Below are 23,012 nucleotides of genomic sequence, written 5' to 3'. Positions count from 1 at the left end.
TATTCTATTCAATTCTATTTTATTTGATTCTATTCTGTCATATTCTATTCAATTCTATTTTATTATATTTTGTCATATTGTATTTTATTTGATTCTATTCTATCATATTCTATTCAATTCTTTTTTATTCTATTCTATCATATTCTATTCAATTCTATTTAATCATATTCTGTCATATTGTATTCTATTTTATTCTATTCTCTCATATTCTATTAAATTAAAGTTGATTCTATTTTATTTGATTCTATTCTGACATATTGTATTTTATTTGATTCTATTCTGTCATATTCTATTCAATTCTATTCCGTCATAATGTATTTTACTTGATTCTATTCTATCATATTCTATTCAATTTTATTTAATTCTATTCTGTCATTGTATTCTATTTTATTATATTCTGTCATATTCTATTCAATTCTATTTTGTCATATTGTATTTTATTTGATTCTATTCTGTCATATTCTATTAAATTCTATTTAATTCTATTCTGTCATATTGTATTCTATTTTATTCTATTCTATCATATTCTATTCAATTCTTTTTTATTCTATTCTATCATATTCTATTCAATTCTATTTTATTCTATTCTGTCATATTCTATTTTATTCAATTTTATTATTTTCTATTCTGTCCTATTACATTTTATTCTGCCATATTCTATTCTATTCCAATCTATTCTATTCTGCCTATTCTATTAAATTGTATTCTACTCTATCCTGTCCTATTCTATTTAACTATTATATCCTATTCAAATCTATTCTGGCATATTCTATTCTATTTTATTCTATTCTGTCATATTCTATTCTATTCAATTTTATTATTTTCTATTCTGTCCTATTACATTTTATTCTGCCATATTCTATTCTATTCCAATCTATTCTATTCTGCCTATTCTATTAAATTGTATTCTACTCTATCCTGTCCTATTCTATTTAACTATTATATCCTATTCAAATCTATTCTGGCATATTCTATTCTATTTTATTCTATTCTGTCATATTCTATTCAATTACATTTTATTCTATTCTGTCATATTCTATTCAATTACATTTTATTCTATTCTGTCATATTATATTCAATTCTATTTTATTCTATTCTGTCATATTGTACTCTATTTTATTCTATTCTGCCATATTCTATTCTATTCCAATCTACTCTATCTTGTCCTATTCTATTTAACTATTATATCCTATTAAATTCTATTCTGTCCTATTCTATTCTTTTCTATTCTATTATATCCTGTCCTATTCTACTCTGTTCAATTTTATTTTTATTCTGTCCTATTGTATTCTATTCAGTCCAATTACATTACATTCAATTTAATTCAGTGTTATTCTATTCTATTCTATTTTTTCTTCACTTTTGTTAGAATAATGTCAAGACAATGCAGATTTAAAATTCTGAAGGGATTCTTGACATCTTAAATACCGATGGCAATGCATTAAATGTCATGATTCCTTTTTATGAATATTCACATGTTTTTGGGGTACTTGGCATGCTTGAAGTTACATGATATTTTGCACACACATTAGATTTGTTGGCCATTAGGTTGGGAAACGTTAACACATGGGCGTGGCTGGGGATCTCTGTAGCACAACGTTTTGACAAAAGTGTGGGTCAGTTTCTTCTACGGTCACCAGGCTTGCTACATATATTGTTCTCATCAAGCTGGACAACTTTGAAAACTGCAGTCATAAGCTCCACCCAACAGGAAGTCAGCCATTTAGGATTGAATGTGAATTTTTGGAAAATTGCATGCCCTAAACTTTTGTATACTCCTCCTAGGAGATTCATGAGACTGCCACCATATTAAGACAATATTATGCAAAGATATTGAAGATGCTCCATTGTGAACAGATTTTTGATATATTGAATGGTGATGCCATGGCGAGGCATTCAATTAATTACAAAAAATAGGAAACAGGAAGTGTTACACATCTTCTGTGTGATTTAGATCAAAATGTAGCTGTATGTTTAGTCTTTGGGGCTAATCACGTGGATGTGACTATTTGGGTTCACGGTCATAGCGCCACCACCTGGCAGCAGGAAGTGTGGCTCTTACGACAGACTTTAAAATAGTCCCTTATATATCTGAAAGTCACCGGGTGGAAATGGACCCATGGTGTTTGGGTCCATCATGGCTGCTTGCAGCTATATTTAAAAAAAATTCTGTCCTGTTCAATTCTATTCAAATCAAAAACTGCATAAACTATTTTCACTATTGCATCACTGACCTCTCATGAACTTTGCCCTTCTCGTCTCCCAGGGTAACGGTGACGACCCTGACCATGTTGAGTTCAAAGGCCGGATCGTGCTGATGAAAGTCAGAGGTCACCCACCCGACCCAAACGCTGGACGGCTCCTGACCAGGGAATATCCTCACCGAGTAGAAATACTGACACACAAACAGACAGAGAAAGATTCAAAGTTCAGCTCACAGACAGCTCTGGTGATATTTGACATTATTTTGCCACTGTTAAGTTTGAATGGATGTTTAAGTGTGCTATTTTCTGGCCATAAAAATACTTTTGCATCCCAGCTTAAAATCCAGAGGCAACTTTCAGTAATCCACTGGTTAAACACTGTAACTCTGTGACACATTCAAAACATTGCTCTGTTTGTTTGAGCAGCTCGAAATGTTAACATCTGATTCAACCAATGGAGTGAGTTTGGGCGGGACTATCTGTTTGTCTGACCAATGGCAGAAGGGGGAAAGGGTGAAGAAGTGTTTGGGGAAAGTGTGTTAGTGTTGGATTCTCTCACCGTTGATGTTTGTATGAGATTCACAGAATCATCTCTCTCATCAGCCAAAACGTCCTCGGATAAACGAGCGCTGGAGTTACTGCTGTTCAAGTCTGGCTTCATTCTCTTTAACATGAACCTAAAACAAACACACATATATGAAACACATTCACCACAAAACAAGTTTACTTGCATTGACTAATGCAGAAAATCATAATAAAAAAGATAAATGATCACAGGATTCACCTCTCCAATGTATGGTATGTTTGACGCAAAAAAAACCCATGCAAATAAAAGAATGCAAATTCATTTTGGGTTGCAAGAATCAAGAAAAAGTGCTCAAAACTCATATGACTTTAGTTCTTTAGTTGAACACAAAAGAAGATGTTTAGCAGAATGTTAGCCTCAGTCCCCATTCACTTTGCATCTTTTTTTCTACACAATGAAAGTGAATGGTGACTGATGCTAACATTCTGCTAAACTATTCCTTTAAAGTGAAACTCAAGTGAGCGCTCTGTGTTTGTAAAACACCTTTGTTTGATTTTCGATGGTTTCTCTTGATTATGATCTTTATGGTTGTTGAATTCGTCTCGTTCTCTCTCCGGCCCGTTTGCGCTCATGTGTGAACTCTTCATCAGAACCTCAAAGTCCGACACCGTCTCAAAATCATCCAGATCCTTCTTTGGAGAGAAGAAACTCCCGTTGGTCGCTAATGTCCCGCCGGGAGATCTGACGAACGCCTCCGAGCACTCGATGGGCATGCTCAGTCGAAAGAACATGATGTCTGTGCTGCTGTTCTGTGATCCGAATGACCTCTGGGTGACCTTTAGGCACGGAGGGCTTTCCACTGTGCCATCGATCCGTGTGACCTGTAACACACACACACACACACACACACATATCATCTTAGCATCCCGTACTGTGCTGCTTGTCTCAAAGCAAACATGTCGTGTGACCTCTGACCTCTATGTGCTCGTGGTTGGGCGGTACGGGAATAAACTGCGGCAGTCGTTTGCTGATCCACATGGTCAGTTCTCGGTTCATGTTGACGGCGAAGGGTTCGTACCCCTCCTGCAGACCGCAGATGGTGAAATATTTCAGAGTGCTCACGTCCTTCCCGAAGTTCATCCGCCCGACCTGACACACGCCCAGACTACACACGGGGATGAAACCTGAAGTACAGAAGACAAACATTGTGCGGTTTGTTTATTGATTATTAAACATGAAAATGCTTCGATGTTTTCATCAGTACATATTATCAGCGAGTATTAAACCAAGTCAAAGTTGAATTGCAAAAGTACCATCTGACCGTCTGTAAGATCACATGATCAATGTTTAGATTAGTGACATTATGTGTCATAACTTCACATTGGTTTGAAGATTTCAGAATCTGAAAACTTTGTTTATTCACTTTAAATAAAAACAAACAAACCAAAAAAAATCCTCAGACTTTTGGACCCGACTGTATATATTACTATATCTTATGTCGCACAAAGTTGTTCCTTTCATGTCCTCGGGACTCATTTTTTTATATAAAAAACATATTTAATTTTATTTCATTATATGAAGGTCACATTAAAACTGAATTGTGAACTTCTTTCCATCAGGCCTTCATCATTTATACTTGGTACTTTTTAAATGTCTTTTATTTATTTTATTTATATAATATTAAATTATAAAATAAAATAATACGTAATTTAGATATTAAATAATATATTAAATATTATTAATAATTAACTAAAAATATTATTTAATATTAAATATATAAAATAAAATAATATTTAATTTTGACATTAAATAATATATTAAATATTATTAATAATTAACTAAAATATTATTTAATATTAAAGATATAAAATAAAATAATATTTAATTTTGATATTAAATAATATATTAAATATTATTAATAATGAACTAAAAATATTATTTAATATTAAATATATAAAATAAAATAATATTTAATTTTGACATTAAATAATATATTAAATATTATTAATAATTAACTAAAAATATTATTTAATATTAAAGATATAAAATAAAATAATATTTAATTTTGATATTAAATAATATATTAAATATTATTAATAATTAACTAAAAATATTATTTAATATTAAAGATATAAAATAAAATAATATTTAATTTTGATATTAAATAATATATTAAATATTATTAATAATGAACTAAAAATATTATTTAATATTAAATATATAAAATAAAATAATATTTAATTTTGATATTAAATAATATATCAAATATTATTAATAATTAACTAAAAATATTATTTAATATTTAAGATATAAAATATTATTTAATTTAGATATTAAATACTATTAATAATTAATTGATAATATTATTTAATATTAAAGATATAAAATAGAATATTATTTAATATATCATTTATTAAATGATCATTTAATGTATTATTATTATATTTATTTAGGATATAGAAAATGTTATCTATGAAATTAAACTTCAGCCATTTTATTTGAAAAAGGTTCAAAACTTCATTAAACACAACACAGGACTTGAGATGTGCTGAAATGACACTGCAGTGGGAATTTCCATGACTTTAAAAAATAAAAATTATACAAAAATAATATCATTTGTTATGTGATTGGATAAAATAGATCAAAGTAAAAAAAATATATATTTTTTTTTCTCTAAGTCCACAGTGCTAAAAGTGTCCTAAAGTAGAAGAAACACTCATATAAGTTCTCTATTCTGTTCTGTTGTTCTGTTCTATAGTCTGAAGACTCACACACAATAGCTCATGTCCTGTTAAAATCATGTCATCTCTAGAATGGGTTGAAGAATATCTCACAGTCAGTGCAGTTCAGATTCAGCACAGCAGATGGCGCTCGAGTGTTTCACTGCAGTGTTGTTTGTGCAGTTTATTTGTGTTTTTGTGGAAAGCTGTTACAACAACATGATAAAGCAGCATATTTACCTGCTGTTTACCTGCTGCACACACACACACACGTGCACACACACACTTTACAGTAGACATAATTGAGCCACAACAGCTGGTAGAACAAATGTATGCATGTGTGAGTTTTTATGCGTGTATGTATATATATGTGTGTTTGTGTCTGTGTGTGTGTGTAAGTGAGTGTGTGTGTGTGTGTATATATGTATGTGTATGTGTGTATGTGTGTATGTATGTATGTGTGTGTGTGTGTGAATGTGTGTGTATCTTTAATATTTAGTCTCTTTTTAAAATATTTGTTGTTCATAAAGCAGTTAACTCTGATCTATCATCACATACAGGGTCCAAAATAGTCTTTTAACACACCAGCCATTAAACCATTAAACCATTAAACCATTAAACCCATCTGCCTAATATTGTGTAGGTCCCCGTCGTGCACCAGCACCAACCCGCATCTCAGAACAGCATTCAGAGATGATATTCATCTCAGCACAACTGCACAGAGTGGTTATCAGAGATATCGTAGACTTTACCAGTTCACACCAGTCTGACCATGACCCAGTATTGGGTAGATTCTTCTTAAATGTAGCAGAACTGCAACGTTTGATTGCAGCAAATCAATTACGATTTATATAATCAACGGCTTCTTAAAAACACGGTCAAGGGTGAAAAAAAGAAAAGATATCATGATTTTCTGTAATCCGATTACTCACCTTCCCAAACCTCAAAGTCTTTGAAGGCGAGTTCAGAGCCCGAGTCGTCGAGCAGCACTTCGCCGTTGAGCGTGAATATCATGGTGCGTTCATTCATGTCCACCATACACCCCACGACATCACCGCACTGCCACGAACGGCCAAAGTGCTCGTTACCCTGGTGCCAGCGCTGAGCCTAACACACAGCACGCGCACATTAGTTTTCAGATTTATTCAAAACATATTTTACATTTATTTCCCGGCCTGTTCACCTTGAATCCATCAAAGACGAAGGCCTGTTCGTCTGAGCCCAGCTCCTGGTCCGGGAGGCATCCGGGCCTCGCCCAGCCCACCCGCATCTCGCCCGACGTCACCACCTCAAACTCAAAATACCACTTTCCTCCGTTCACGCCGTACGTCTTCTCCGCTCTGTAAATCCGGAAGCGCTCAGCGGAGAGATTATTGACGTCTGACCGATCTGCTGGACAAAACATATCGATTAGTTCGTAAACAACTGACACGACTTGCTATACGCAAGACTCCGCCATCTTGGTTCCGGAAGTATTTTTCCCATTGATGTTTTTCCATAGTGAAGTCGTGAAACCAAAGCAACCGGCTCCGAGGTGAATCACAACATCACAAACTTTGATTTGAAGCAAAAGAGTGTTTGAAAGTCAGACATAAAGACACAAGACTGAGTACTTCCCGTCTTTCATCGGGGAACGGACTACAATCCCATGATGCATTGCGAATGATGTAATCCAATTAAAAACAATGGAAATATCAATAGTTTGAGAGTGTAGGGAGAGCGAATCGATAGCATCGTTCGCAGTGCATCATAGGAGTGGGCGGAGCTGCAGAGCTCTTTTGATGTGATTCACTGATTGGTGGATCTCTCTCGAGGATTATGGGTAATGTAGTTCTTCAGGAATTCTGCTATAGAACACGATTTCTATCAAATTAATTTGAAACAACGCAAACAGATGTCTTCAACTGATGCATTTACCATCGATGAACACCCGCGGAGCTCACGGTAGGACCGTCTTTTAAGGTTTATAAGTAATCGTTACTAATCAATTCCCCTATGGAGTAAACGAATGGGATTATTACTTCCGGAACCGGACCGTTGCACTCTTTGAGTATTCAGGAACTGGACCATCACTAATATATGAGGTTAGCCATGTTGGAATTACTGTACCGTGATCTTGATCGGGGGCTTCTAGATTGTAGCCGTAACCCAATAACGTCCTCACGGCTTCCCGTAGACTGTCCTTGTTTGATTTCTTCGTTCTCTCATCCAGAAGAGCGTACGGAACCAGACGGGGATTCCTCCTGCTCTTAATGTCCTACAGAGAGAGAGAGAGAGAGAGAGAACTTCCTGTGAGCATTTGTGTTTAAAATAAAGCACAATTCTGTGTTACAGTGAGACACTTACAATGGAAGTCAATGGGGGTCAATCTGGCAACGTAAAAATACTCGTGGTTTCAAACGTATAGACACAAGACGTAAACAATATGTGTGTTAGCATGATTTTAAAATCACTTACAGGGGGGCTGAGTATTGACCCCGTCACTATACTATCACACCTGGAGTCGTGAGTTTGAATCCAGGGCGTGCTGAGTGACTCCAGTCAGGTCTCCTTAGCAACCAAATTGGCCCGGTTGCTAGGGAGGGTAGAGTCACATGGGGTAACCTCCTCATGGTGGTGATTAGTGGTTCTCTCAATGGGGCGTGTGGTGAGTTGTGTGTGGATCATGGAGAGTAGCATGAGCCTCCACATGCTGTGAGTCTCCTTAGCAACCAAATTGGCCCGGTTGCTAGGGAGGGTAGTGTCACATGGGGTAACCTCCTCATGGTGGTGATTAGTGGTTCTCTCAATGGGGCGTGTGGTGAGTTGTGTTTGGATCGTAGAGAGTAGCATGAGACTCCACATGCTATGAGTCTCCGCGGATGCAGAACGAGTCACGTGATCAGAAGAGGATGCAACTGAGACTTGTCCTCCGCCACCCGGATTGAGGTGAGTAACCGCGCCACCACGAGCACCACATTCTCACCAAGCACCCCATTGAGAGAGAGAACCACTAATCACGACCACGAGGAGGTTACCCCATGTGACTCTACCCTCCCTAGCAACCGGGATAATTTGGTTGCTAAGGAGACCTGACTGGAGTCACTCAGCACGCCCTGGATTCAAACTCACGACTTAAACATTACACGTCATTTTACATGTCAGGCACAGGGTAAAGTAGGTCATTCTTGGCACAAATATATAACATACCGGTGATACGACCATAAAGCTAATCTGCACCTGCTGTATCCCGTAGGTCCAGCCCTGACGGATGCGATCTCTGGCCCAAACATTATGAGCGTTCTCCGCCAGTTTGTCCACCATCGCCTCTTGAGCGGATGCCAGTTTGATGTGGTTCAGATCCATCGGTGTGGGTTTATAACCGCCGGAGAGCTCGTATCTGCCATGAGAAGACATGTTTAGCAACCAGTACCGGAGACACCACAAAGCATAAACTCTAGTGAAGCTGGCAGTCTTGCTTGTCCTGTTTCCAGCCGGACAGACATAAAAATCATGTTTATATATTAGGAATAAAAATGTACAAACTCACTTGGCAGAAAGTTTCAGATTTTTGACTTTCTCGGCCGCTCGTTCATCTGCAACGCCGACATGACAGCCGAGAGCCAGAAGAGTTCTGCACAGCAGACATCACAAAACTATATTAGATCTGTCCTTCAGTTAAAGATGTGCAGCTTTATTATTAGACATTATATAGGATTTATTTATTTACATTCACACTCACATTACACATGGATGAACAAACCATAACTTTGTTTTGACTCACTATTATGAAGGAAATATTCTAGTTTACTTTCAATTTCAAATAGCACAGACAATCATTTTGACCCATTTCTTAGTGTGAATAAACATGTTGAGTGATCCAAACATCATCTGCAGCCTGAAACTGAACTTTTGATCCGATTTTAAGAGAGAACACACTTAACTGCATAGAGAGATATAGGATGCTCCCTTGCTGCCTATTTAGTGCATGACTGAACCTCCAGTGTGCTGTCTGTCTGCACTGGTCTCAGAACAGTTATAGAGAGCTATAGGATGCTCTCTTGCTCCCTATTTAGTGAATGACTTAACCTCCAGTGTGCTGTTTGTCTGCACTGGTCTCAGAACAGTTATAGGAGAGCTATAGGATGCTCTCTTGCTCCCTATTTAGTGAATGACTTAACCTCCAGTGTGCTGTCTGTCTGCACTGGTCTCAGAACAGTTATAGGAGAGCTATAGGATGCTCCCTTGCTCCCTATTTAGTGCATGACTTAACCTCCAGTGTGCTGTCTGTCTGCACTGTTCTCAGAACAGTTATAGGAGAGCTATAGGATGCTCCCTTGCTCCCTATTTAGTGCATGACTTAACCTCCAGTGTGCTGTCTGTCTGCACTGGTCTCAGAACAGTTATAGGAGAGCTATAGGATGCTCCCTTGCTCCCTATTTAGTGCATGACTTAACCTCCAGTGTGCTGTCTGTCTGCACTGGTCTCAGAACAGTTATAGGAGAGCTATAGGATGCGCCCTTGCTCCCTATTTAGTGCATGACTTAACCTCCAGTGTGCTGTCTGTCTGCACTGTTCTCAGAACAGTTATAGAGAGCTATAGGATGCTCCCTTGCTCCCTATTTAGTGCATGACTTAACCTCCAGCGTGCTGTCTGTCTGCACTGGTCTCAGAACAGTTATAGGAGAGCTATAGGATGCTCCCTTGCTCCCTATTTAGTGCATGACTGAACCTCCGGTGCAGCTCCCTATACAGCTATAGGATGCTTCCTTGCTCCCTATTTAGTGCATGACTGAACCTCCGGTGCAGCTCCCTATACAGCTATAGGATTCTCCCTTGCTCCCTATTTAGTGCATGACTGAACATCCAGTGCAGCTCCCTATACAGCTATAGGAGGCTCCCTTGCTCCCTATTTAGTGCATGACTGAACCTCCAGTGCAACTCCCTATACAGCTATAGGACGCTCCCTTGCTCCCTATTTAGTGCATGACTGAACCTCCAGTGCAGCTCCCTATACAGCTATAGGATGCTCCCTTGCTCCCTATTTAGTGCATGACTGAACCTCCAGTGCAGCTCCCTATACAGATATAGGACGCTCCCTTGCTCCCTATTTAGTGCATGACTGAACCTCCGGTGCAGCTCCCTATACAGCTATAGGATGCTCCCTTGCTCCCTATTTAGAGCATGACTGAACCTCCAGTGCAGCTCCCTATACAGCTATAGGATGCTCCCTTGCTCCCTATTTAGTGCATGACTGAACCTCCGGTGCAGCTCCCTATACAGCTATAGGATGCTCCCTTGCTCCCTATTTAGTGCATGACTGAACCTCCGGTGCAGCTCCCTATACAGCTATAGGATGCTCCCTTGCTCCCTATTTACAGCATGACTGAACCTCCGGTGCAGCTCCCTATACAGCTATAGGATGCTCCCTTGCTCCCTATTTAGTGCATGACTGAACCTCCAGTGCAGCTCCCTATACAGCTATAGGATGCTCCCTTGGTCCCTATTTAGTGCATGACTGAACCTCCGGTGCAGCTCCCTATACAGATATAGGATGCTCCCTTGCTCCCTATTTAGTGCATGACTGAACCTCCGGTGCAGCTCCCTATACAGCTATAGGATGCTCCCTTGCTCCCTATTTAGTGCATGACTGAACCTCCGGTGCAGCTCCCTATACAGATATAGGACGCTCCCTTGCTCCCTATTTAGTGAATGACTGAACCTCCGGTGCAGCTCCCTATACAGCTATAGGACTCTCCCTTGCTCCCTATTTAGTGCATGACTGAACCTCCGGTGCAGCTCCCTATACAGATATAGGACGCTCCCTTGCTCCCTATTTAGTGCATGACTGAACCTCCGGTGCAGCTCCCTATACAGATATAGGACGCTCCCTTGCTCCCTATTTAGTGAATGACTGAACCTCCGGTGCAGCTCCCTATACAGCTATAGGATTCTCCCTTGCTCCCTATTTAGTGCATGACTGAACCTCCAGTGCAGCTCCCTATACAGCTATAGGATTCTCCCTTGCTCCCTATTTAGTGCATGACTGAACCTCCAGTGTAGCTCCCTATACAGCTACAGGATGCTCCCTTGCTCCCTATTTAGTGGATGACTGAACCTTCTGTGCAACTCCCTATACAGCTATAGGATGCTCCCTTGCTCCCTATTTAGTGAATGACTGAACCTCCAGTGTAGCTCCCTATACAGCTACAGGATGCTCCCTTGCTCCCTATTTAGTGGATGACTGAACCTTCTGTGCAACTCCCTATACAGATATAGGATGCTCCCTTGCTCCCTATTTAGTGCATGACTGAACCTCCAGTGCAGCTCCCTATACAGCTATAGGACGCGCGTGTGGAGGCTTCACGCTATTCTCCGCGGCATCCACGCACAACTCAGCACACGCCCCACCGAGAGCGAGAACCACATTATAGCGACCACGAGGAGGTTACCCCATGTGACTCTACCCTCCCTAGCAACCGGGCCAATTTGGTTGCTAAGGAGACCTGGCTGGAGTCATTCAAACTCACGACTCCAGGTGTGATAGCCAGCGTCAGTACTCACTGAGATGAGTGAGTATTCACTCATATTCACCCCCTATAATTATACATTTGAACAAAAACACATAATCCTCCCTCACTCCCCTAATGTATCCTATAGAGCTGAAGTAGTGTTATGATCATATTTATATACAGTTAGTGTTACTATAGTAAATTCAAGGGTGGTGATGTTGAATTCTGTGCCGAATTTAAATAGTTTCCGCTTCTCGCACCTCTATACGTGTTTAAGAGCTCGAGACCGGTCTGTGAGTAAAAACGCACCTGCTTTGCGCTCGCGCCGTATCCATCTACAGAGCCATACAGGTGCATTAGCGGAGGTTGTGACATCACCTGTGTATTTGACGCTGCTAAACCAGATACTTCAGCTTTAAGGCTGCGCAATCTAGTTTTGTGCCCCCCATCCCCACCCCCCACTTGAAAACCCTTTTGGGCATGAACAACAAACAACCCCCCGACCCCGCCCCCCGACCAACAACATTTGGGTGGAGGGGGGCCCTTGGAGATAATTGGCCCAAGGGCCATTGCAAGTCATAGTCCGCCCCTGGGATACAGAGTAAACATCACTGTAAACACGTTCCCTGTTTGCTGACAGACATTAGGTTGGAAATAACCCATAATATTCCTTAGTGCAGGACCTGAGTGAGAACATCCTACATAACAGCACAGAACGTTTAATTACGACACAATTCCACTTCAGGGACACATACACACGTGCACTGACACCATAGAATTATACTATTCTAATTAAATGGAAAGACTCATTAAAAGAGCTCCTGAAGAACACTTGTGATAGTGTGGAGAGACAGAAAGAGAGACAGAAAGAGAGAGAGAAAGAGAGAGAGAAAGAGAAAGAGAGAGAAAAGAGAGAAAGAGAGAGACAGAAAGAGAGAGAGAGAGAAAAGAGAGAGAGACAGAAAGAGAGAGAGAGAGAGAGAGAGAGAGAGTGAGACAGAAAGAGAGAGAGAGAGAGCGAGAGAGGAAGAGAGAGAGAGAGAGAGAGAGAGAGACAGAGAGAGAGAGAGAGAGAAAGAGAGAGAGACAGAAAGAGAGAGAGAGAGAGAGAGTGAGACAGAAAGAGAGAGAGAGAGATCATGTTAGATCATAGTGCATTAACATTAATATCAACTAATACAACTATTGATTTTAAAAATGTATTAGTATATGTTGATATTAACATTAACCCTTTAAGCTCTGCAGGTGTTTTTAAAGATTTCCTGTTTCAGTGGCATCCCCAAAATTAAAGGCGTGTAACTCTATAATATAATATAATAAATATAACTTCGTAATTAATAACAGAATGAGTTTCATTCTGTGTCATTTGAGTCATCATTGAGTCATCATTGTGGATTATCTAATGGTCTATACATCTGATTATCTTGTGTGTGGACTCGTTTGAAAGATAATCACAGACTCTAAATAATCATATGTGATATTTTATATTCCGTTTATTTTTTTTTTTGAAGTTATAAGCAAAAACGCGGCATATCAGCGACACCAACATAATTATCAAACACATATATTTAGCTGTTACTCGCTATATTTTCATCTGTGAGTAAAACATATATGCAGGTTGTATTTTACTCTTTAAGAGCTTTCCAACAACATATGACACATGAATATTTGATCAGTTTGATGTTTTTACTAATTACAGTAAAGTCGAGCTTCTAAACTTTCAAACGACACCTAATATTAATATTTAGGCAAGTATTTATTTTATTAAGGGTTAATTAAGATTATTAAATGCTGTAAATTATAATGAATTGTTAGTTCATGTTAACTAATGTTATTAATTACTGTTAACTAATGGAACCTTATTTTTATTTCATACTCATGGTATATTAAATGTACTACATTACATTAATCATTGTGATTAAACCAGCAAATATATCATCAATCTATACAGATTAGCCCTCAATAAAAACTCATTGTCTGATACTTTTGTGCATTAAATTGTTCTATGAATAATGAACTATCTCTTATTTTTCCAAAAGTCACCCTGAAACAAAAAGAGTTATCAGTTTTATGAGCAGTGGCTTCGTTCAAAGAGTTCTCTAAAGGGTTTAAGAGTGTTTTGAGGTTTTGAATAGACATATTCTCCGTTCCCCGTAGCCAAATAATGACTAAATGACTTCTAACTCCACACGCAGCACATGTGATCCGTCACACACACACGATTCTTACTTCAACGTCTCCTGAGACATCTGCAGGTTGTAGCTGCGCTCTTGTTCAGGAAGTTTAGAGAACTCCACCAGACACGGATGCTGTCGCTTATTATCGTCTCTAACCTGCAACATCATAGAGTGAATGATGACACTTTCTATGAAGCCCATATTTATTATGCATTCATAATGTCTTATACTTTAACACAAGAAGCACAATTTTATCTGCTGAAGCTTTAATAGTTGTAATATATATATATATATATATATTAGTTATGCTTTAAGTAAATTGACAAAAGCAATTTCTCCTTATAAACATCTATAAGATATTTTGAAGTGGTTATAAGACATTACGAGTCATTATTTACATTACACATGCACAAAGTACTAAATAACACACATTCAATGTACATTTTGAGACATTACGGAAAACACTTATAAAGCTATAGCTATAGAACATATAACATGTTATAAAGTGTATTATGAGACATTATAAATGCATTATACTGTAAAGTACAACTATGAATAGTGGAAGTCTTATAATGTGTTATAACTGTAGTTATAATTATTTATGAGAAGTTATTACTTATTATAAAGGGTATTATGAGACATTAAGAATGCATTATAATGCCTTTATAACACATTCTACACTAAAGTACAACTATGAATAGGGGAAGTCTTATAATGTGTTATAACTGTAGTTATAAATATTTATGAGAAGTTATAACATGTTATAAAGTGTATTATGAGACATTATAAATGCATTATACTGCCTTTATAACACATTATACACTAAAGTACAACTATGAATAGAGGAAGTCTTATAATGTGTTACAACTGTAGTTATAATTATTTATGAGAAGTTATATCATGTTATAAAGTGTATTATGAGACATTATGAATGCATTATACTGCCTTTATAACACATTATACACTAAAGTATGACTATGAATAGAGGAAGTCTTATAATGTGTTATAACTGTAGTTATAATTATTTATGAGAAGTTATAACATGTTATAAAGTGTATTATGAGACATTATAAATGCATTATACTGCCTTTATAACACATTATACGCTAAAGTACAACTATGAATAGAGGAAGTCTTATGTGTTATAACTGTAGTTATAATTATTTATGAGAAGTTATAACATGTTATAAAGTGTATTATGAGACATTATTAATGCATTATAATGCCTTTATAACACATTATACTGTAAAGTACAACTATGAATAGGGGAAGTCTTATAATGTGTTATAACTGTAGTTATAATTATTTATGAGAAGTTATAACATGTTATAAAGTGTATTATGAGACATTATTAATGCATTATAATGCCTTTATAACACATTATACTGTAAAGTACAACTATGAATAGGGGAAGTCTTATAATGTGTTATAACTGTAGTTATAATTATTTATGAGAAGATATAACATTATCCAGCCAATGACTCCAGCCAGGTCTCCTTAGCAATCAGATTGGGCCTGTTGCTAGTGAGGGTAGAGTCACATGGGGTAACCTCCTCGTGGTGGTGATTAGTGGTTCTCTCAATGGGGCGTGTGGTGAGTTGTGTGTGGATTGTGGAGAGTAGCATGAGTCTCCACATGCTGTGAGTCTCCGCGGTGTCATGCACAATGAGTCACGTGATCAGATGCGTGGATTGACGGTCTCAGAAGCGGAGGCAACTGATACTCGTCCTCCGCCACCCGGATTGAGGCGAGTAACTGCGCCACCACGTGGACCTACTAAATAGTGGGAATTGGGCGTTCCAAATTGGGGAAAAAAGGGGATCTAAAACACGTTCATCAAAGAAGAGCTCTTTTCAATTCATTGTCAGTAACTTCACAAGAAAAAAGAAAAGAAATGGAATGTTTTATGTACCGTCCCGTAGGTCCATCCGAGCTCAATCTTGTTCATCACCCACAGCTCATGGATGTTTTCAGCCAGTTTCTCTCGGATTCGCTCAAGATGTGGTGGCAAGATGATCTAAACAGCAGAAAAACTAAAGTCTCAACATAAACTCTGAAAGAAACTAATTAATGTTTTATGAGACTTCTGAATGTATCTGTACCTGACTGGTATCTACAGGTGTTGGTGTGAAGGCAGCTTGTGACAGTGTGATCGTGGGTCCCAGAAGGTCCCGTGTTTTTCCGTGATCTTGTTTATACTCCTGACTGTGTTCCACTCGCAGTTTTTCTCGTGGTAAAACGGCCTCGAAACACGGAGCGTAACCGGACGGCGGAAGGAACTTGAACTCTCCGTGACGACCGCCCAGCAGGTAGCGCACTCTGAGAACATCATCCACCAATCAATGTTTCATTTCAATTGTGGTATAATATTAATATCTTGCGCTAAATGTTTTAAAAGTAACAACATGCATCTATAATATCATTTCCAGGGGTCTGGACTCTTTAGAATCACTTTAAAATCGATTGGGTACACAAAAAGCAATTTCACGCCAATTTGTGAGCAGGTATTTTAATATGCCATGGCATTTCGGTTTTCCATGACCGTGGGAACCCTGTTGTTAATCGTAATAATTCATGTTCAGTCTGTGTATTTGTAACTCACTTGACTCCAGCAGAGAAGGACACGACGGGGAAAAAGAGTCCATCTGAGTTGAAGTTCTCAAACATTCCCTGGACGGGCTGGCCGTTGATACGGAAAGAGATGCTTGGAGCGCTCAGATCCAGACAGCAGCTCACCACGTCCTCTGCCCGCAGCAGGTGCTGATTGGGTGAGCTCACCGACCGTGCCACGCAACCTACCAATCAGATCTCACGTTTCATTTAAACCCTTCATGATGGCTACCCATAAATATTATTACACTAAAACTATAAAGCTGTCAGGCCTAAGGGCTTAAATGCATTTTCACCTACAGAGAAGAATAAGATGATATTTGCAATAGATAACTAGTATGCATTTACTTCTCACCTGCCCACAGGTGTAGCCCATCAAAGCCATAAGAATAAAGGTCGTCCCCAACACCGTTGCCCCCCCAGCCTTCTCCTCCGCCTGGGTATGGACAGTAGCCCTGTGTGGATGCCCAGCCCACCCGCAGGTGTGTGGCCTCAGCCGTAACAAACGGAACCACGTGATCCACTATGAGCTCATAATACCACTTCCTGTACTGGGCGGAGCCTTCACTAACACCCAGGAAGATATTAGGCCTCATACTGAATGAGAGAGAGAGAGAAGTTGAGAATGAGAGCATCAGGTAAAGGTGTGAAGCAGGAAGGGTTGACCATGATTTACCTGCTGACGTGATTGACAAGTCGTGTCTGCAGCAGCAGGTCTCTCCCCGGCAGCAAGTTATCGCAGATCAGGTGCTGATTAGAGCGAACTGCCACACCATGACACACACAGAGAGAACATAACACATCCAGAACCTAAAGAGAGAGAGAGTAATTAGAACAGAGGCACACACAAACAAAAACCCACACACACTAGAGTAGCTTGCTATCAATGCCTGTTCACCTTGTGGTTGCGTCCGTGTTTGTCCAGTAAAGAGATAATGGATTTGATATGGCCCTCTTTGATGATGTTCAGAGCTTCTGGACTCTCCACCAGAACACAATGAAGAACCTCAAGAATTCCTACAGACACACACAACCACAAAAAACCTCTCCTATTATGATGACATAATCACAATCATAACACCTCAACAATTATCTATCATGATCACATACATCACAATCATAACACCACAACAATAACATCACATGATAACATTCATCACATTCATAACACCACAACAATAACATCTCATGATAACATTCATCACATTCATAACACAACAACAACAACCTCACATGATAACATTCATCACATTCATAACACCACAACAATAACATCTCATGACAACATTCATCACATTCATAACACCACAACAATAACATCTCATGACATTCATCACAATCATAACACCACAACAATGACCACACATGATAACATTCATCACAATCATAATGACTTAACAAAAACATCTCATGATAACATCAATCACAATCATAACACCACAACAATAACCTCACATGATAACATTCATCACAATCATAACACCAAGATCTCATGATAACATTCATCACATTCATAACACCACAACAATAACATCTCATGACATTCATCACAATCATAACACCACAACAATAACCTCACATGATAACATTCATCACAATCATAACACCAAGATTTCATGATAACATTCATAACATTCATAACACCACAATAACATCTCATTACATTCATCACAATCATAACATCACAACAATAACCTCTGATGATAACATTCATCATAACACCACAACAATAACCTCTCATGATAACATTCATCACAATCATAACACCTCAACAATAACATCTCACAAAAAAATTCATCACAATCATAACATCACAACAATAACCTCACATGATAACATTCATCACAATCATAATGACTTAACAATAACCTCACATGATAACATCCATCACAGTCATAACACCAAGATATCATGATAACATTCATCACATTCATAACACCACAACAATAACCTCTCATGATAACATTCATCACAATCATAACACCACAACAATAGCCTCACATGATAACATTCATCACAATCATAACACCACAACAATAGCCTCACATGATAACATTCATCACAATCATAACACCTCAACAATAACCTCACATGATAACATCCATCACAGTCATAACATAACAACAATACGATTTCATGATGGCATACATCACAATCATAACACCACAATAATAACCTCACATGATCACATTCATCACAATCATAACATCACAACAATAACCTCACATGATAACATCCATCACAGTCATAACATAACAACAATACGATTTCATGATGGCATACATCACAATCATAACACCACAACAATAACCTCACATGATAACATTCATCACAATCATAACACCTCAACAATAACATCTCACAACAAAATTCATCACAATCATAACACCTCAACAATAACATCTCACAACAAAATTAATCACAATCATAACACCACAACAATAACCTCACATGATAACATCCATCACAGTCATAACATAACAACAATACGATTTCATGATGGCATACATCACAATCATAACACCACAATAATAACCTCACATGATCACATTCATCACAATCATAACATCACAACAATAACCTCACATGATAACATTCATCACAATCAAAACACCACAACAATAACCTCACATGATAACATTCATCACAATCATAACACCTCAACAATAACATCTCACAACAAAATTCATCACAATCATAACACCTCAACAATAACATCTCACAACAAAATTCATCACAATCATAACACCTCAACAATAACATCTCACAACAAAATTAATCACAATCATAACACCTCAACAATAACATCTCACAACAAAATTCATCACAATCATAATACCACAACAATAACCTCACATGATAACATTCATCACATTCATAACATCACAACAATAACCTCACATGATAACATTCATCACAATCATAACACCTCAACAATAACATCTCACAACAAAATTAATCACAATCATAACACCACAACAATAACCTCACATGATAACATTCATCACAATCATAACTCACAAAAATAACCTCACATGATAACAGTCATCACAATCATAACACCACAACAATAACCTCACATGATAACATTCATCACAATAATAACACCACAACAATAACCTCACATGATAACATTCATCACAATCATAACACCACAACAATAACCTCACATGATAACATTCATCACAATCATAACATCACAACAATAACCTCACATGATAACATTAATCACAATCATAACACCTCAACAATAACCTCACATGATAACATTAATCACAATCATAACACCTCAACAATAACATCTCACCACAAAATTCATCACAATCATAACACCTCAACAATAACATCTCACAACAAAATTCATCACAATCATAACACCACAACAACAAACTCACATTATAACATTCATCACAATCATAACACCACAACAATAACATCTCATCACATTCATCACAATCATAACATCACAACAATAACCTCACATGATAACATTCATCACAATCATAACACCACAACAATAACCTCACATGATAACATTCATCACAATCATAACACCACAACAATAACCTCACATGATAACATTCATCACAATCATAACACCACAACAATAACCTCACATGATAACATTCATCACAATCATAACACCACAACAATAACCTCACATGATAACATTCATCACAATCATAACACCTCAACAATAACATCTCATGACAACATTCATCACAATCATAACATCACAACAATAACATCTCACAACAAAATTCATCACATTCACAACATCACAACAATAACCTATTAATAGCCTATTGATGGCATATATCACAATCGTAACATCACAACAATGACATCACATGATAACATACATCATAATCATAACTCCTCAAAATTATCCTGTCACACTCACCATAGTAAAAACTTTATACTAATAATTCCAGCATGTCACAGGAAATCAGATGTACCACAGTGAACATACATCACACACACATCGTGAAATCTCTTTTCTGCATGTGTCAGACAGATAATCTCTCTCTCTCTCTGCTCATTATGACTGAGGTTCTATCATCTGTGTGATGTTCTCATCATCCTACAGGATTTACAGTATCTGCGCAGTAAACCTCTGAGTGATACTCACACAGCTCTGTGCCTGACTGTTTGAAGGCTCTGCAGTCGCTCAAATTATTCAAACAACTTTCATATGGATGTTCACCCAAAAATACTTTCTTTAAATCTGGCATGTTTATGTGAGGCTGCATGCAATAAATGTGATTAAATGAATAATGACATTCTAGATCAGAATAGAGAGCTGTGGAGGAAAAAAGATTTTCTTTGGTAGCACAAACATTCTGCTAAACATCTCCTTTTGTGTTCCACAGAAGAAAGCAAGTCACATGTGTTTGGATCGACATGAGTGTGACTAAATGTCAAGACAGTTTTATTCCATGAACTATTACATTATTACAATAATATCAGATTACATACCAGATGAGGCTTCCAACCTCTCCAGACGACTGATCAGCCAATCCAGAGAGCCAGAAAACTGAGCACAATTCTTCCTGTTTCCTCTGATCAGAGCCGCTGAGCGTAACAGAGAGTAAAAACAGAGTGAGTGCAGAGTGAAATGAGAAATCAAGTATTTATCTAAAAGATAATAGCTGGAAAGAATCGCAAACCCTTTCAACATATAATCATTATAGACATCTATAACTCTATTTCTATGAGTTAAATGCATTCTTGATATCAGTAATTAGGTTTGCACTAGTAAAAACATTCATTCTTCACTGAATTACACATTTATTTCATACTAACTGAAATTCCACATTTCAGCTACGAGTAACACTTTATTTACAGTGTCATTGTTACATATACTACATGTATCAACTATAGTCATAACAATCAATTATGCATAATTACAAGCAACTAACATTGATATTTGTGTAAGCGTAACAGCTGTAATGTTATTGTAACAAGTCAGAAAGTCTTTCAAGATATGTTACATTTACATTTACATTTATGCATTTGGCAGACGCTTTTATCCAAAGCGACTTACAGAGCACTTATTACAGGGACAATCCCCCCGGAGCAACCTGGAGTTAAGTGTGTTACTCAAGGACACAATGGTGGTGACTGTGGGGATCAAACCAGCAACCTCCTGATTACCAGTTATGTGCATTAACACACTACGACACCACCACTCCATATGTTTATTTACTCTTACATTTAATGATATCTAAATAACAAATCTAACATGTGAAAATATATTTACAGATTTAAAAAATGAGCACTTTAACTGTTTGTAATTAAATCTAGTGATGAACTTTTGTATCCATTTCCTGTTAGATACATATTTTCAGACTTACGGCTTTTAATAGTTGAAATTCCATTTTTGATATCAAGAATTAACGTTTTACTTTTTACAAGTGTAAATGTAACGACTGATATCAAGAACAAATATTTGAACCCTTTAAGATCTGATGGTGTTTTTAAAGACTTCCTGTTTCAGTGGCATACCCAAAATTAAAGGCTTATAACTCGACAAAAAACAAAACAAGTGTTTGGTATCATTGTAAAGAAAACGTAATTTTTTTTTAATGATATAGATAATGATGCATTCTGAAACTCTCAACCTAAGAATCTGCTGGAAAAAGAAATCCCACAAAAATTGAGCCAAAAATGTACCTTTTAACATTATTTATCTTTGGGGGTCAATAAGTTGGCTCTGAAAAACTGCTTTTGTTTTGTTCCCAATCATGTCAACTGTTTCTGAGAAACAATTTGTGTTGGTACGACAAAGCAATCAAAAGTTACAACATTACAAATATAATTAATCATAGTGTCCAAAAACATCTCCAAACAAATAAAAGATAATAATTGTACATAAGAACTAATTACACATGCAAACACAACAATGACTGACTGTACGTTCACACCAGAAGCGGCGAGAGTGTCCAAATTCGCTCTGGCTGCCCTGCCTTCAACGCTCGTGGACGCTCTGACGTAGTTGAAATAGGCGGCAACGTTTGTTCAGAATGCTTTGTTTTGTGAACTATATTTAAAGGGGCCGCAATTTAAACATCCAGACATGTCGACCATTTACTTTTTGCCGACCGATCACAAGTAGCGTATATCCTCATGAACTGTTTAAAATGTGAAAATAAGAAATCGATCGATGGCAGAAAGTAATTAAAATTACAGTTGTTTGTTATCAAAATAAAATACATTTGTAATAAAAACTGTGGTCTTGGTCATATATTACAGGGAAACCCGTCACGGCAATAATTAGTTTC

General features: G+C 37.5%; 1 protein-coding gene across 1 annotated transcript in view; it reads right to left on the bottom strand.

The window, feature by feature from the left end:
- ryr2a (ryanodine receptor 2a (cardiac)) overlaps positions 1-23,012 on the bottom strand; it is a 191,141-nt gene that overhangs the window by 103,126 nt on the left and 65,003 nt on the right. Inside the window, exons 17-33 of the mRNA XM_052102699.1 lie at positions 21,208-21,303; positions 17,627-17,745; positions 17,405-17,538; positions 17,084-17,325; positions 16,721-16,913; positions 16,221-16,437; positions 16,031-16,135; positions 14,171-14,274; positions 8,980-9,063; positions 8,670-8,829; positions 7,560-7,707; positions 6,634-6,842; positions 6,383-6,557; positions 3,706-3,914; positions 3,274-3,611; positions 2,764-2,881; positions 2,235-2,395 (exon numbers count right to left, since the gene is read on the bottom strand). Of these exons, the coding sequence (XP_051958659.1) occupies positions 2,235-2,395; positions 2,764-2,881; positions 3,274-3,611; positions 3,706-3,914; positions 6,383-6,557; positions 6,634-6,842; positions 7,560-7,707; positions 8,670-8,829; positions 8,980-9,063; positions 14,171-14,274; positions 16,031-16,135; positions 16,221-16,437; positions 16,721-16,913; positions 17,084-17,325; positions 17,405-17,538; positions 17,627-17,745; positions 21,208-21,303 (2,812 nt within the window). The remainder of the gene's footprint in view (positions 1-2,234; positions 2,396-2,763; positions 2,882-3,273; positions 3,612-3,705; positions 3,915-6,382; positions 6,558-6,633; positions 6,843-7,559; positions 7,708-8,669; positions 8,830-8,979; positions 9,064-14,170; positions 14,275-16,030; positions 16,136-16,220; positions 16,438-16,720; positions 16,914-17,083; positions 17,326-17,404; positions 17,539-17,626; positions 17,746-21,207; positions 21,304-23,012) is intronic.

The sequence above is a fragment of the Xyrauchen texanus genome, chromosome 33 (assembly GCF_025860055.1).
Source record: "Xyrauchen texanus isolate HMW12.3.18 chromosome 33, RBS_HiC_50CHRs, whole genome shotgun sequence".
Classification (NCBI taxonomy): domain Eukaryota; kingdom Metazoa; phylum Chordata; class Actinopteri; order Cypriniformes; family Catostomidae; genus Xyrauchen; species Xyrauchen texanus.
This window is presented reverse-complemented; position numbering and strand designations above follow the sequence as displayed.